Here is a 17695-nt window from a genome sequence, read left to right on the forward strand (position 1 = left end):
GCCCAATATGGCTTTGGCCACCTATTGGGCTGATCAAATCATTTGGATCACAGGCTATTAGGAAGAGGATTACATCAAAGAGCCCCCATCTGATGGGATTTTTTAACCATCGGGGAGGGCCCATATGCAGGCACATAAGCAGCAAACACGGTCTGAAGGGGCCAAATTGTCAGTTTAAAGCTGCCACCTTTGTATGGCCACCTTACACCCTTGTGTTAATATCAAAATAACAGTTGTGCAGTGAAACACCAGCCTAAAGTCATGAGTAAGCAACAACAAAATAGTCTGAAGAAAATAAACATTTTTATTGGCAGTGGTCAAGTAATGACCTTAGCCCAACTGAAATGCAGCATGAAAAGAGTTTCTTTATAATATCCTTAAAGTAACAGTTCAGTGGGCAGATGTCTAACATAATAGCCAGAACTCTACTTCCTGCTTTCAACTCTCTAACCTCTTAGTTAGTCAGTGACTTTAGGGGGGGCACATGGGACATAACTGTTCAGTTAGTTTGTGAGCACGCAGGTCAGATTCAAATGCAAACCAACTGAACATTTATGTCCAATATGGCCTCCCCTCAAGTCACTGATTGGTTACTGACTGCAAACAGCTTAGCAGTAAAGGAGGAAGTAATGTTCTGGCCCTTATGTTAGACATCTGCTCACTCCAGCCTTTATAGGTTACATTTTTGCCTAACTAACTATATTGAAAATATTTTTTATTTTGCACTGTCTATCTATTTTACCCAGTTTCATTTTTACACTGAACTGTTCCTTTAAGCCAACAAGTGGTTTGAGCAAAATGTACAGAATATTACTTCTAAAGGACGTGTTATCAGTAACCAAATCTAAAGTTTCAAATACATATCATGAAAAATTAGTGAGGGCATGGATCTATCACACTTAGTTCTACATATCACACGTACAAATATTGCTATTAAAGAAAATGGGGGGGCTCTGAGAGGGGCTACTTGATAAGACTGGGCTACTCTTCTGGTCTCTATCTCTGACCTTCACTTATGACCTTTTTATTACTAAGACAGTGACCCACAGGAAGTAAAGACAGTCAAGGCAGGAACCCATTACAGGACCCCCATGGCAAATGAAGTGTTTAAGCAAAGTCTCAGATTTGAGTCACCTTCATGCAAAACAATAAAGGGACAGAACAGGAGAGGGACATTGCATACAGTTTACCTAAATAATTCCCCTAAATATTTCACCAATGTGTTCAATATCATTATCTATCTATCTATCATCTATCTATCATCTATCTATCTATCATCTATCTATCTATCTATCATCAATTTCCCTATCCATCTTACTATCTATCTATACAATGCCACTTTATTTCTTTCTTAGATATATATATACAGTGGTGTGAAAAACTATTTGCCCCCTTCCTGATTTCTTATTCTTTTGCATGTTTGTCACACTTAAATGTTTCTGCTCATCAAAAACCGTTAACTATTAGTCAAAGATAACATAATTGAACACAAAATGCAGTTTTTAAATGAAGGTTTACGTTATTAAGGGAGAAAAAAAACTCCAAATCTACATGGCCCTGTGTGAAAAAGTGATTGCCCCCCTTGTTAAAAAATAACTTAACTGTGGTTTATCAATTTCAATTTTCAATTTCAATATCAATTTCTGTAGTCACCCCCAGGCCTGATTACTGCCACACCTGTTTCAATCAAGAAATCACTTAAATAGGAGCTACCTGACACAGAGAAGTAGCCCAAAAGCACCTCAAAAGCTAGACATCATGCCAAGATCCAAAGAAATTCAGGAACAAATGAGAACAAAAGTAATTGAGATCTATCAGTCTGGTAAAGGTTATAAAGCCATTTCTAAAGCTTTGGGACTCCAGCGAACCACAGTGAGAGCCATTATCCACAAATGGCAAAAACATGGAACAGTGGTGAACCTTCCCAGGAGTGGCCGGCCGACCAAAATTCCCCCAAGAGCGCAAAGACAACTCACAAAAAACCCCAGGACAACATCTAAAGAACTGCAGGCCTCACTTGCCTCAATTAAGGTCAGTGTTCACGACTCCACCATAAGAAAGACACTGGGCAAAAAAGGCGCAAACCACTTTTAAACAAAAAGAACATTATGGCTCGTCTCAATTTTGCTAAAAAACATCTCAATGATTGCCAAGACTTTTGAGAAAATACCGACGAGACAAAAGTTGAACTTTTTGGAAGGTGCGTGTCCCGTTACATCTGGCGTAAAAGTAACACAGCATTTCAGAAAAAGAACATCATACCAACAGTAAAATATGGTGGTGGTAGTGTGATGGTCTGGGGTTGTTTTGCTGCTTCAGGACCTGGAAGGCTTGCTGTGATAGATGGAACCATGAATTCTACTGTCTACCAAAAAATCCTGAAGGAGAATGTCCGGCCATCTGTTCGTCAACTCAAGCTGAAGCGATCTTGGGTGCTGCAGCAGGACAATGACCCAAAACACACCAGAAAATCCACCTCTGAATGGCTGAAGAAAAACAAAATGAAGACTTTGGAGTGGCCTAGTCAAAGTCCTGACCTGAATCCTATTGAGATGTTGTGGCATGACCTTAAAAAGGCGGTTCATGCTAGAAAACCCTCAAATAAAGCTGAATTACAACAATACTGCAAAGATGAGTGGGCCAAAATTCCTCCAGAGCGCTGTAAAAGACTCGTTGCAAGTTATCGCAAATGCTTGATTGCAGTTATTGCTGCTAAGGGTGGCCCAACCAGTTATTAGGTTCAGGGGGCAATTACTTTTTCACACAGGGCCATGTAGGTTTGGATTTTTTTTCTCCCTAAATAATAAAAACCCTCATTTAAAAACTGCATTTTGTGTTTACTTGTGTTATCTTTGACTAATAGTTAAATGTGTTTGATGATCAGAAACATTTTGTGTGACAAACATGCAAAAGAATAAGAAATCAGGAAGGGGGCAAATAGTTTTTCACACCACTGTATATATATATATATATATATATATATATATATATATATATATATATATCACCAACAAAGCATGCACCCCAGTGTTCTACAATGATGCATACATTTTAGTTTCCATAAAATTCTTCCCTTTGATGATTTCCATCCTCAGAATGTAATACACCTAAACACACCAAAAAGCATTATGTTAGAAATGAAATGGCATTCTCTACAATTCACTTCAAAGTGTTCAGTATGCTTATGTCTGTCACACTTGTTCATTTGCATTCTCCTGTTCAGCAGCTAAAAGATTGTGTAAAGCTAGTGTGTGTTAGTATTAAGAAACGTGACTTAATTCTTGCTGAATGGAAATAATGCCTGCAGGCATGTCAGGGAGGCGTAAAGACTACCCTTTTTTTATAACCTGAATCATCAAAATCACAGTTTTTGCATCTGCATATAAAATCACAGCTCAAGGCAAAATAGTGGTTTGCAATACACTGTTATGCATTTGCACCAATGATTATACACAAAAAATTGGGGGGTCAGCATAACCTTTTATCGCCTACTACTAGCTTGTTCTCCATGGTATCCCCTATGTATTAGAGTAAATGTAAAAAACAGTGTAGCAGAATCCTTTCATATTTTACAATTTACTAGTGTGTTTCCATTGCTATGATAGGATGCCCAAGTTGACTATGTTGTCACTGGAGAAGAGATACTTAAAAGGCAAAACTAAAAAAAAATGCTACTAAAGTGAATTAGCATCCTAAATACAAGGGCATCGCTTGAGATTTAAATTAAGGGGATTCACCTATAGTTGTCTTGGGTTTACAATTAGGGTACAAATCGGGAACTCTCCCCATTATGAAATGTTACTGATAGATAAAATAGGTTTTAGGGAAGTCTTTTGGAAAATGAAAAATACAGTATTATTAAAAGATAGTACCGCGCTCATCTATTTGCTGTTTTGGAGCCAGAAAGAAGAAATCCTACTTTCTGAGAGACTTCTGCCAACTGTAGACTTGCAATTTTTCAAAAAAACAAAAAGATTTTTTTAATATTCATTATAAATTTGACACGAGGCAAGCCATTTTCTTGTTAAACTGACAAATCCCATCAGTAGTGATGAGCAAATCTGTGACGTTTTGCTTTGCCGATAAATTTGTAAAACCTCAAAAACTTTTTGATGCAACGGCGACTTTTTTGTGACTTTTTTGATGTGACCACAACTTTTTCCTCACTCTGCAGATTTTTGTTGTGTTAAATTATTGCAGAAAAAAATCACTAATGGCAGAATGCTGAATTTCAGAGGGAATCCATGCCGGAGGAAAACATTTCGCTCATCACTACCCATCAGCCATAATAAGCCTTAGGCTCTCTTTATTGCTGCATGGCAAGTTGGAGTAATTTCAACCATCAAAACCACTTATTTCCACAGCAGCTGGGATCATGCAGAGGCAACCTACTCAGTCTATCAACAAAACAATGGGCAGGTAACAAAAAACAACTCTGTTTCGAAGCTGCTACCATTGCTTTGATCTTGGCTAATAACACATACTGGTGGCAAAAAACTGACCTTTATTTTAGTGGAGAACATGGCCCAGCATCGCCATTCTGACTCAAGTTCAATTAAAGGATAAGCAATTCACTCTTTCTTTGTAACAATAAATCAGTACCTCTTGTACTTGATCCTAACTAAACTCCATAAATCCATATTAGTGACAAAACATTTCTACATTGGGTTTACCTAATGGTTATATTTATTTTAGTATACTTTAGCTATGATGATCCAAATTGCATTCTTGACAATAGATTTCATACCTGTATCATTAAATTACCCAGAACCAATCTTTACCCCCGATCATCGGATGAACTGGAAGGGCAGCAACTACTGATGCAAGCATATTCTTAGGTTAAAGAATGGAGTCTCTTAGTTACACACACACACTGATCTAATCAACAATGCATTTTAAAATAGACTGATTCAAAATGTTTGTAACTGGAAGACACTGTCCTTGAAAACTGAGATAATTAGTTGTTTTCTTTTATTGGGTGTCATTGTGGTATACTGAATTTTTTAACTACTTATCGAGCGCAGCTGCCCTACATACTGAACAATTATAGGAAATAATTATATTAGAAATGTTACAGAGGAAGTGATCATGGGGATAACTGACTTATACTTTATAATTAGCTGTTTTAATAGTCACAAAAATAGAAATGTATTAGTTATGTTTTAATTAAATCCTTAAAATCAATAGCTTAAGTCATGTTAAATAGGTTCCTATAGCTCACATAGTATTTGATAACATAAATATTTAAATATGAATTCAAAACTAACATGTTTAAAATTCTTATCTCTAGCCAGAGGATTTAGAGTAGCCTTGCAAAGGCTGCTCAGTGGCAGCTTCCTTTTGAAGGGTCAGATCCTATTATGAAATGTGGCATCTGTGACAAATACTGAGTTAAATTGCATAGCTAAACAGATTGTTTTATTAGAAAGTAAGCTTAGTGTATAAACATTTATACCCCCTTGTTTTATACAATGTAAAGTAATTGTCTATTATCCAGGATCAGTTGGAGGCAATCTTACGTAGTTACATAATTACTTAGTAGATACATTTGAAAATATACATGTGTCCATTAAGTTCATCCATGTTGTATAAATGAAATGTATCTGTTAGTTGATCCAGAGGAAGGCAAAAAAAACAACAAAAAACCCCACTTGAAGGCTCTTGGTGGGGGGATGGGATAAAAATCCTTTAAAGAGGGAACAATTCCTTCCTCATTCTAAGAGGGCATTTAGACCACTCCCTGGATTAACTGTATACAGAAAGTTAATGTAACTAACTGTATTTTCTTTCTAAAACGGCATCTGTCACTACAGGTATGGGATTCGTTATTTGGAAAGCCGTTATCCAGAAAGCTCAGAATTATAGGATGGCTGTATCCCATAGACTCCAATTTAATCAAATAATTCAATTTTTTACAAATGATTTCCTATTTTCTGTAATAATAAAGCAGTACATTTCACTTGATCCCAACTAAGATATCATTCTTTAATTAATCTTTACTGGAGGTAAAACAATCCTATTGGGCTTCATTAATGTTTAAATGATTTTTTTAGTAGATGTAAGGTATGGATATCCAAATTACATAAAGACCCCTTATCTGGAAAGCCTCAGGTCCCGAGCATTCTGAATAACAGGTACCATACCTGTACAACCACTTTAGGGGGAAAGTTCCACATTCCACTCTCATTGTAAAAAACCCTTTTCACATCTGGAGGTATTACTTTTTAATAAAGCATCAGAGAGTTTATTGTATACAGACCCTTGTATATTTACACAGAGTTATCTTAACCCCCTTACATGGCAACATGACAACAACATGGCCAACCTTTGCTTATTAAAAGTCCTTGCATACCTTTTATTATCTTATTCACTTTTCGTTAGATTCTCTCTGTCTCAATAATATTCGTTTTAAGCATTAAAGATAAGTGCTTTGTCATAGGAAATAATAACCCTCTCCTCCTATGAATCTATACCTCTTAATACAGGATAATACAATTCTGACCCTTCCTACTTCTGACTAGCATTGCTTGCTACAGATTAGTTTATTATATATTAAGGATTTGCTTATTTAATCCCATAAAGGGTAAAAGTCATTTAGAATTTTTGAAACCAAATGCATAATCTTATATTTATCCACATTGAACTTAATTTGCTACTTAGCAGTCCAGACTGCCATCTTGTCCAGACCCCCCTGTAAAAATGGCACATCCTAGAAATTAGCGATGAGCGAATCTGTCCCGTTTCACTTTGGGGGAAAATTCAAGAAACGTTGAGATTTGTGAAACAGCAGAAAGTTAGAGAAACACGAAAATGGCGTACGTCAATAAAAAATTGTCGCATGCAGCAAAAAACTGACATGCGCAACAAATTTTTATTTACATGCATAATTTTTTGGAGCCGTGTGACTTTTTTTTGTTGTGCGAAAATTTTTCTGCTGCTTATTTTTGCGCCTGTTTTGCGAAACAATCTGCCGATTGCAAAACATTTTTTGCCAAAAATCCATGCCTTGCGAAAAATGTTGCTCATCACTACTAGAAATAAGAATTTGTCTGCCTTATCTTGTATTATCAGCAAAAATGGATACATTGCTTACCCAAGTCACTAATGAATTCATTAAAAGTGTTTTGTTAACAAAATATGTCAATTTTTTAAATAGAGCTACAGTTGCAAGCCAAATGTTTTTACTATTGATATCATTTTTGTGATTAGTCTGTTGTGAAACTTTTATTTTTCTGATTCTGTATTCTCAAAATCTCCTGTACTACTCTACTAATTGAATCCAGTTACTTGTATGGTGCTAAAGTTTGCCTTTCATGAATTTGAGTGGTTTTGTTTGCCCCATGTATGGCTGTTTTTGCTACAAACATTAAAGGAGATAATATTATAGTTACTATTACCAGGTGTTCCAGTACATGTAAATCTTATTAAAAGATTATAAAATAGTATTTCATGAGCAATAGATATATAAATAAATTCTTGACTGGGCTGGCAACCTTTGGAACATTAAGGGATCCAAAACAATGCCTGACTGATAAGTGCCTGACCAGTTAGATATAAATTAGGCTGAAAATCACATCCATTAAAGACTACATCGACTCAAAGAATGTGCTGAATCCAGGATTCGGTTTGGGATTAGGCCTTTTTTTATCAGGATTTGGATTCTGCCAAATCCACTCTCCTGGCCGAACCTAATACGAATCCTAAAAATCACATGACTTTTTGTCACATAAACAAGTTGACATTTTTTTTTTCATTAAACCCTTCAAAAACCTAATTGGCATACGCTAATTAGGATTCAGATTCTGTTCAGTATTTGGCCAGATCCTTAACAAAAGATTTGGGGGTTCACCCAAATCCGACAAAGTGGATTTGGTGCATCCCTAACTCCAAAGTCTCCAGCACAAGATCTTTATGGTCTCAACAAGTTTCAATATGGACAATATGGTCTCAAAATGTTTCCTGCAAGTTTACACATATGGAGAAGATGGTCCAGTTTATCATCTTTAAAGCGGACCTGTCACCTTAAGAAATAATTCCAAATTGTTTTCTATTGTGGTTTTCAAGCTAAATAAACTTTACTTACACTATATAAATTATTTTAATCTTAGTTTCTTCAACCTTGGAATTCACAATCGCAGCAAGCAGGCAGGGGCCATTTTGTGGACACTGTTATCAAAGCAGACATTGCATTCTGCCAATATCTTGTTTCTGTGCCAGTATGGAGGGGCCTGATGCCCATGTCCATGCACTGGTTACACAGTTACATGGTGAAGGGGGGGAGGGGGAATGTGAGGAGAGCAGCAACATCGAAAAAGTTCTGAATTGAAAGTGAAAGTAACTCTCTGCCCCACCTCTATGCCTAAGTCATAGAGGCGGGGCAGGCAATATATGATTGACAGCTGGGATTTTTAAATGCTTTTATAATGGGTATGGATGTGGTAATAAAAAAATTATTTTGGATTTCATGTTTAATTTGAAATGGGCTTTTATTATACAGCTTTTTATGTCTGGGTGACAGGTCCACTTTAAGGCATTAGTACATTGGATGATTTTGGGAGCTTTAGTACACGGATTTGCAATAACTTAGATGTCAGCAAATTGACGTATATCATTCCTCATTGCCTACAATGACACTTTTTCAAGTATTTGTCAGGCATCTTAAGGTGGCCATACACGCACCAATAATATCGTACGAAACCTCGTTTCGTACGATATTCGGTGCGTGTATGGTATGACGGCGAGTCGACCGATATCGCAGGAAGCAGCTGATATCGGCCGACTCGCCGATCGGACCAGTTGGAAAATTTTGATCGGGCGCCATAGAAGGCGCCTCATCAAAATCTCCCTTCAGCGCTGAATCGGCAGAAGGAGGTAGAAATCCTATTGTTTCTACCTCCTTACCTGCCGATTCAGCCCTGAATGGTGTGTGGCACATCTGGCAATGTTTCGTGCGACCGATGGTCGCACGAAACATCGTCAGATTGCCACGTGTATGGCCAGCTTTAATTGAAATGCAGACTGCCACATTGTTTATTCAACTAATCTTATCTAGGTTGGAAAGAGTCATTGGGCAATTGCTAGGAAATTTAGTTGCATATATCAGCTAGGTTTGGATACCTTGTAAGGCACAGAGTGAGGCAATGAGCAGTTAGTGATTGGCCACATGTTGATGAATAAAGATATATATCCATATGGCAGTCACTGAATATTTCAAATGTTGATCTATGCACAACAACACCTGAGTTAAATTTTTAAATATTTCTTTGTGGATCTTTTCCCACGGAATGGGGCTCGGACTTATTAAAAGGAAGGGCCTTGACTGGGTGAGGAAAGTCAGGCACGTGCAAGGGATAGAGATGGGGGAAGGGCAGTATAGGGTTAACTGCTGGATGCCCGGAATAGGAAGTTAACAGGCAGAAGGAGGAGACAATGGGGTATAGGGAACGCAGGAAAAGGAAGTTCCTACCTTTTCCGGTTGGAGCAGAGGACAAGCAACATCCAACCCTCCCGCCCTGGTTTTTGTGGTAAGTTTACAGGTGGGGGCATTGTAATTGGATACGTATGCCTTATTGTCACAGCTGCAGAGGAATACTTGCCAGGGGTGGGGGCTTATGCCCCAGTTTTAGGCACAAGTGTGCCAAGGTGGATGTGGTTTCCTCGGACAAGGGTCCCAGGATGGTGGTTTTATGGTTACCTGCTCCCACTTGGCCACCTGTTGCTCCTGTGACAGGCGGCCGACATGGCAGGTAGCCCAGTTGGTGGTGGTCTTCCGGTGGGCAAGCATTCCGGGTGGGGATATAATGTTAATATAATGTTGATACAATGTTGATTCTTATTGTAAAATCTTAACAGTAATTTGTTAATAAAGCTGTGGCCTGTTTTTATCCCAGCCTGGTTGTCCTTATTGCCTCCTGGGGTGGGGGTTGGCAAAGGTAGTTTGGGAACTCCTTTTAGGTTAAAAGAAAAGGCCGACACAATTGACGATGCACAGTCAACAGAGATCAATGCTGAGTGCAATAAAAACTGCTCTTTTTCAGATTTGATTGTGTTTAGTGTTGATCGGCATTCCTATGGGTACAGACCCACTGGGAAACATGTTAACTGCACTGCAATGCAAATGTGTTTAAACAAATGCCACCAAGTACTAAGGACATACGCAATTTTCTTATTTCCACATAAAATACAGGCAAAGGACATTTGAAACAAGTGTTGTAATTCTTTATAATTGTAGAGAAAGTGCTCTTCAATCTCCAGAGGTCTCTGTTGCTTATAAACAGCAAAGATTAAACAGATCTGTATCATCTGCAGGTAAATTATAATTCAAAGGCAGTAGGGAGACAAGTTCATTTACATTCCACAGACTAGTAAAATGAGCAGATTGTAATCAATAGTGCAAAAATGGAGAAACACTTGCACAAAATAGAACATTATATTTTAAAAAGAATATATTAATTCTGGCATCAGCGAGGCCATTGTCCAAGCTGTAGTACTTCTAGTAGTGGAAATATCTGCACTAACTGCTGCAGCTTACCACCTCTGATTCTCCCCTGTAATAACCATTTCACATGCTGCCAAATATATCACGTTTACAGTTGGTGCCTTAGGTTAATGTTAGACTAGATCATCTATATATCAGTACCCACAACCTTTCTCCACAAAAGTAGTGGAGACAAAATGTGTCTGAAAGTCTTTAATCACTACCTATTGTAGATAATGGGATTTGCCTGAAGTATGACACACCTCCACAATTGCTGCCTGATCACTTGTATGACAGATGTGCCTTCCCAATTCTGAGGCACTGTTATTACTTCACTGGACAGTATTCTATCTTTTTATACATTCATACATGCATGACACGTATTTATTGTTCAAAAATGAAGTCCATGATGCCCAACTACATTTGACAGAATCCTAGTGTTGATCCAGAACAGTTTACATAAACAATGTGCCACAATATATAGTAAATAATAAACCCCCTATTGTAAAATATAAGGATATTAGAAGTCACAGAGGAGTTCCATGACTATATAAAAGCATGAGGCCGAAGGCTGAGTGCTTTTATACAGGTCATGGAACTCTGAGATGATTTCTAATGTCCTCATATTTTACAAAAGGGGGCACATTATTCATTATAATACACAAGTTGCAGTGTGTCACATGACAGGAATGACATTGCTAAGCACCAATTATTACTGATGACATCACTAAGTACCATTTATAAGGGTATACTTTACAGGATATTCATGGGCAAATACATTTTGGTGATAATTCAAATGTCTTTCTGTGTGATGTGTGGATCCCTTTGTATTATTAATATATATTCTATTGAGCCCAGGATAAAGGTTCTGTATAATATTTATTTAATAATGCACCTGGTTCTTTATTAACACAGGTACTAACTTGCACAACTGTAATTGCCAGTAGCAACTGATCAGGTCTTTGCTTTCATTTTCTAACTTCCAGTTCAAAACTTACTGCTGATTGATTTCTATTGGCAACTGCACTTGCAATTTAGCATCTAAGTTTGAAAATCAGCAAAAAAGCACTTTAAAGCCTGGGTGGATGCATTTGATTGAGCACAAATATCCATTTATTACATGTTTGAAAATATAGTTATTAAATCAAAGCCCAATAACCCTTCCATACCCTACATTTTGATTTGAACCATGCTGAAAATAGATACATAAGTAAACAATAAACCTAAACTAACTTTAGGATTTAATTAGGACAATACACCTTTAGTCCTACTCCCTTGAAGGATATAAATGAATCATCCTAAAAGTTGCTTGTAATATATAAAAGCTGAAGGTAGGAAAAACATCATATGTTCTCTCCTCAACCTGCAATAAAATAATCAAGATCAATTTTGCTAATGAGTTTTTTTTATTTCTGCACAGTCTGTCCTCAGCAGTCTAAGGCCTTATTTACACTCATGATATAGAAATTTCTATAAAGAATTTGTCATTATCATGAATAAATAAAATAATTAGTAATTGAACTAGGGAGTTTTTTTTTTTTTTTTTTAATGAAAGCTTGAAATGTTAATGTGCACATAGCTGAAGAAAGCATATCATTGGTATAATAAAAAGCTGAACTGGATGGATTTGCCATATGTTGCTATTTTGGTGTTGATATAACTGATACCCTACATGGTAGGTTGCCCAGAAGGTGAACTAACCCATTGTTTGATGTACCATTACATAATTACTTTTTTAATCAACTTCACCCCAATTCATTGAATGGCTAGCAATTGAAATAAAAAAATTATTTTGCATATAACCACATCTTATCTAGAAAAAAGTTTAAGCAGTATAGTATAAATGTATAAAGCCAATGGCACATATGACAGGTCTTTGCCCTATCAATTTTAAATAGCTAAAAAGCACTAAACTGTTAACTTGAATGGGAAATGCAGTTTCTGAGTAGGGGGCTATAGGAGGAGGTTTTGGGTGCTTTTTAGACATTTGAATAGGCTGGGCCAAACAAGATCACATGCTGTAGGTCAAAAGATTTACAGTATCTATAAAGCTGTCATGTAAATTTAAGTTATACTTAAGAACCTCAAATACATTGCACAAAAATTAAAGTGCCAAATGGGATCCCTTTGAAACATCAAGTTTCAAGGATAAAAATTTCACTCAAATGCCTCCCACAGCTCCTCTTCACTTGAATTGGGTAAATGCAAATTTGCCAATATGACATAGGGTGCCTTCCACCTGCTGTAATTCAGTTGCCTTTACAGCTGCCATGATCATTTTCTTAAAACTCCCATTTACTTGACATGAATAGGAAATATGTAGAAGTGGTATGTAGAAGTGGTGTTGCAAGTGCAAATCGCAAAACAAATTTCAGGCCAAAAACTGCAGAGGCCTTTGCAAGTGCACCTATGGGAGATAATCACAGACAAACAAAAGCTCCTCGTTTGACATTAGCCTTAGGGCATGTTGCGTTCCAGTTGTGTTTAGCTCTTACATGCACCTGTGTTAGTACAGCCCCATAAGGAAGAATCGGGTGCATTTCTTCCTGCGCTCCCCTGCAGTAAGTACGAGCCTTTAAGCAAAACTACTACACAAAAATTGCTGACAATGATATTAGCAAATGAATTAAAGACAGGGCTATTTTATAAAAGGAGGTGCAGCATGCAAAGCCTCTGTGAGGTTGCACCTCTTAAAATTGCAGGCAAGTTATTGGTATGCTTGCTTGGACGTGTGTAGACTAGGTTGCAACAAATCTTGGGAATGCCAGATAGAACATCCTGAATTCCTTGGGAAATGAGTTTTACTCTAGATATATAAAGAACTATGTACAATAGCTCCCCAAAAAAGCAAAGTGAAGCCCAAAGGTACATATGTCTAATAGTTTGTAATTATATTATAATTAATAATCAACTACATCTTTAAACACCACTGTGCCATCATACCAAACACTTATTTTAAGATAAAACACCCCCTTTAATGAACCAAGAATTATTTAGTAACAAGCATAACTCTCTTTTTCTGTATTCTCTAAAACAAGGCAGCACTGAATTGCTGGGCAAAATATACCCCTTGGTTGTGCATACAGTTCATGTTTTCTGCATGTGTGTCTGGAGGGCAGAATCTCCTTTGCTGCACAGGTTATTATGAGCATTTTCAGATGAAAGAATGCACTGGGCATTATGATCTGAGCACAGACCACAGTCAGAGTAACACACTACTGAGTAGAAAGCGCACACTTCATGGAAGGCTATAACTATACAAGCCACGCTATGGGTATTGCAGGTTCCATATAGACATACAGAGTACAAGTGTTAATGTTATTAGTTGTATCTAATTTCCCACCTGTGGTATAATGATGTGTAAATGGACCCCATGTCTGCAGTGGGGCCCCAGGAGGAGTACTGACCTACAATTCACCCTCCCCCCAGATATAGGGGCTGGGGGTAATTGGAGGGTTTTTATGGTACTTAGGGAGGATATATTGCATAGTTATATATGCATATAATGTAGGCTGTCAGTTATGGGATCTGTTACCTGGAAAACTGTTATCCAGAAAGCTCTGAATTGCAAGAAGGTCATCTCCCATAGGCTGCATTTTTATCAAATAATGAAATTTTCTAAAAATGATTTCCCTTTTCTCTGTAATAATAAAACAAAACCTTGTACTTGATCCCTATAAAGCTACAACATTATTTCATGTTTAAATGATTTATTAGTAAACCTAACCCTAAGTCCAGGGCATTCTGGATAACAGGTCCCATACCTGTAATATATACATGCCATTATATGTGCTTTAACACCACATCTATCCCAAACCAATGTGGACTACTACCCTTTATTTTCAAGCCCCTCTCCAAAGAAAGCCCATTCTTTAACAAATAAATGAAGCTGTTTTGCATGTAGAAATTTTAACATGCAAATGCAATCAGAAGAAAATTTGGGAATGAAATTGAAAAAGATATCTTTTAAAGCTTAAGGTATCAACATTCCCTGAACCGCAGGGGCTTTGCACATCATTCACACCAGTCAAGGTTCTGTTTTCAGCAAATATCTACCTGAATGATCATTTGCAGTGGGAGATTATTGTGAATGACCTTGAAATCAGTAAATAAGGACAAACTGAATAACATATTAATTGCATTTCCAAAACATAAGTTGTTCAATCACTTGTTTCATTTAACAAAAAAAACACACATATTTATATCGAGATATTTATGTATATATAGCTTACGCTGTTTTGTGTGTTGTCAGCATACAAGTATATGTTATTGTTAAGCAATTATTTTAGTTCTGAAGGCTACAATCAGATATGTATTTCAGTGACAAGCACGTTCTGCACACATGTTCCTTACTAGAGTAGATAGGTGCAGCATATTTTAGCATTGCTGAAACATTCCATACACTGCAGTTACACACAAAAAAACCCTCCTGCTCCTGAAAATTTAAGCTTAAGCTCCATTACAATATTAGGAATACTGAGAACCAAAAAACACTCACTGCAAATAAGGAAAAGACTTAAAGATCGGTACTTACAGCATTTGATAAAATGATAGTGAGACATTCTTTAACCTCAAATGGTAGCTTTGGTACAGTGTTCTGCATTCTCTTCTGTTAGAACTCTTGTGTATAAATGTGCATTATTTAGATCCCTTGATCAGGTATCCAGTTCACCTTGCCATGCATAATTTAGTGCAGTTTATATTCCAGGATACTGAAGAGCCTTTCTATTCATTTTCACCTGCTTGCTGAAGTTACCGTAGCCGTCTGTGTCTTGAACCATAGTCACTGCACGTGCTTTTGTGGTTATATATTTTATATGCACAGCCCTTAATCTTACATCATTGGGAAAAGATGTCTATAACTGGTGTGCAGGCTCATTCTGCCAGATCAGAGGTGCTCTGCTGCTGCTGCCTCTGCTGCAGCACTGCGGTGTTCACAGTCTTGTCTGTTAATAGCTTAGCAATGGTGTTCGGATGGAAGCAAAGTAAGATTGGCTGCTTGATTGCATTAAGTTGCAGGGAAAGGGGGCGTGTGGAATCTAAACAGTCAATCTTATATTTAGCCAAATATGACTTGACTCCTGACTTCTTAATACAGATTATTTTAACCAGTGCCAGTTGTTCTGTGACAAGACCATTTGTAGCAGCTGTTTAAGACATTCTCTGATCATTTGTTCTCTCTGTGCATGTATGTGTGTATGGGGAAGGGGGTTCTATCCATTTGTCAGAATGATTATTTATATTGAAAAGTTCAGAACTCCAGTATACGTGTCTGTGTTATATTAGCATGCACTTTCCAAATTATTAAACCTATAGGCTACTGAAGTTATAGTATATATATATATCCTCCCAATTTCATTCTGATTATTATAAATTATGTGAAAATTATTTATGAGCCAGCGACGGCTGCATTTCTGATAGTTGCTTACACATGCATTTCTTCTGTTCCCATGATCTCTGATAAAATCTGACATGTTTTTGTTCATAGACAGAATCTTAATGCACAGACATTTTGGTATTTCTCCTATCAGAGAATTGCTGATGTGTATTATATATGAGAAGTACTACATATTTAAAGGCATTGAATACATATTACATATATATAATAGTTTGGGCAGAAAATACATTATGATTTATGTATTGCAAACCAGGATAAGGAGGAAATATTGATCAATCAAACATCCATAACATGCATTCGCTCATACTGGGCTGTTATATTTTTTCGGTGCATCTCACCAAATGCGAAAGCACCCTTTGTCACTACTCAGCAGGTCTGCAATTGATTTCACGGATTTTTATCTTTATTCTATGATCCATTCAGAACTGTTTTTTGCCTTTATGTGCATATTAAATAGTACACAAAAAAACATTAAACAGGAAAAAAAATTATCCATTTTTTGCCATCGTCCATTCTATCAGGAACAAGGGAATGAAACTGTTTAGGAACAACTCGGGATGTCTCTATGGGGAATACCAAAACATAGTGTTCCTACCGACCAAAGCAAAATACATGTGTGAGTGTGTGTGTGTTGGGGTAATGTTAGAAAAATATTTAGCAGACAATGTTAAAGTCCTAGTCCATCTCTATGGTGCACATGTAAAATGTTTTACACCAACCAATAGTGTATAATATATCAAATAAAGGTGATATTTATAAAGGTGTGTAATGCTCCTTATTATATCATAATTTCCTATATCAGCAGGCAGAATTTATGACAAAGGTAAAACTGGTGATATTTATAAAAGTGTATGTTTTAATGTGTATTCCACAATGCTTATGTTTTTTTTAATAAAATGTAAAGGCTACAGTTTTGTATACAAGTAAAGTTGTTGAACACAAAGTAGTACAAAACACCACATATCATTTAAATGTACTGTTGTATCACATTATTGTACACTACTTCAGAGCTGGTGTAATCCATTCAAGTCAGTGGAGATGGGGAGAAAGACTTGCGTAAAACAGTGGTGCAATTTATAAAGGTGTCTATTTTGATTTACACCAATTTTAAAAAAAAGCTTTTTACACCAGAGTTTTTTACTGTGCCAAAAAAATACAGCTGATTCTACATAGTGTAGCATTAAGTTAAAGGGACAGTAACACCAAAAAATGAAAGTGTAATTTCAGAGTAATTACTATATAATGTAATGCTGCCCTGTACTGGTACAACTGGTGTGTTTTCCTTAGAAAAACTACTATAGTTTATATAAATAAAGCTTCTGTGCAGCCACGGGGGCAGCCATTTACAGGAGAAAAGGCACAGGTTACTTAGCAGGTAACAGTTAAAACCCCATTATATTCTACAAAGCTTATCTGTTATCTGCTATGTGCCTTTTCTCCCTTTTTCCAGCTTCAATGGCTGCCCCCGTGTTGACATAGCAGCTCATTTATATAAACTATAGTAGCGTTTCTGTTGCAAACTTACCAGTTTTACCAGAGCAGGGCAACTGTACATTATATTTTAATTACTTTAAAACACTTTCATTTTTTGGGGTTACTGTTGCTTTAATATGGTAGTGGTGTGTAATTTAGCTTCACATTTCACACAGCTATAAATATTTTATATTTTTAAATATGCCTCTGTTATCTGTTCTTCTCATCCAACTGTTTTTTTGTTTTTTTTTTACTTGTATTGTTAACAGGAGTAGCTTTAAAAAGAAACAGCCTCCTACGTCTGTCTACTATTTGTTACATACCATCATACTTTTCTTAGGATGGTA

The 17695-nt window shown here is 36.7% G+C and overlaps 1 protein-coding gene across 1 annotated transcript in view; it reads right to left on the reverse strand.

Annotated features, from left to right (window-relative positions):
* The window catches only part of myo16 (myosin XVI), a 140182-nt gene extending 124749 nt beyond the window's left edge, over positions 1-15433 (reverse strand). Inside the window, exon 1 of the mRNA XM_031897042.1 lies at positions 15012-15433. Within this exon, the coding sequence (XP_031752902.1) occupies positions 15012-15039 (28 nt within the window). The 5' untranslated portion in view covers positions 15040-15433. The remainder of the gene's footprint in view (positions 1-15011) is intronic.
* Between the last annotated feature and the right edge of the window lie 2262 nt (positions 15434-17695).

The sequence above is a fragment of the Xenopus tropicalis genome, chromosome 2, assembly GCF_000004195.4.
Source record: "Xenopus tropicalis strain Nigerian chromosome 2, UCB_Xtro_10.0, whole genome shotgun sequence".
Lineage (NCBI taxonomy): Eukaryota > Metazoa > Chordata > Amphibia > Anura > Pipidae > Xenopus > Xenopus tropicalis.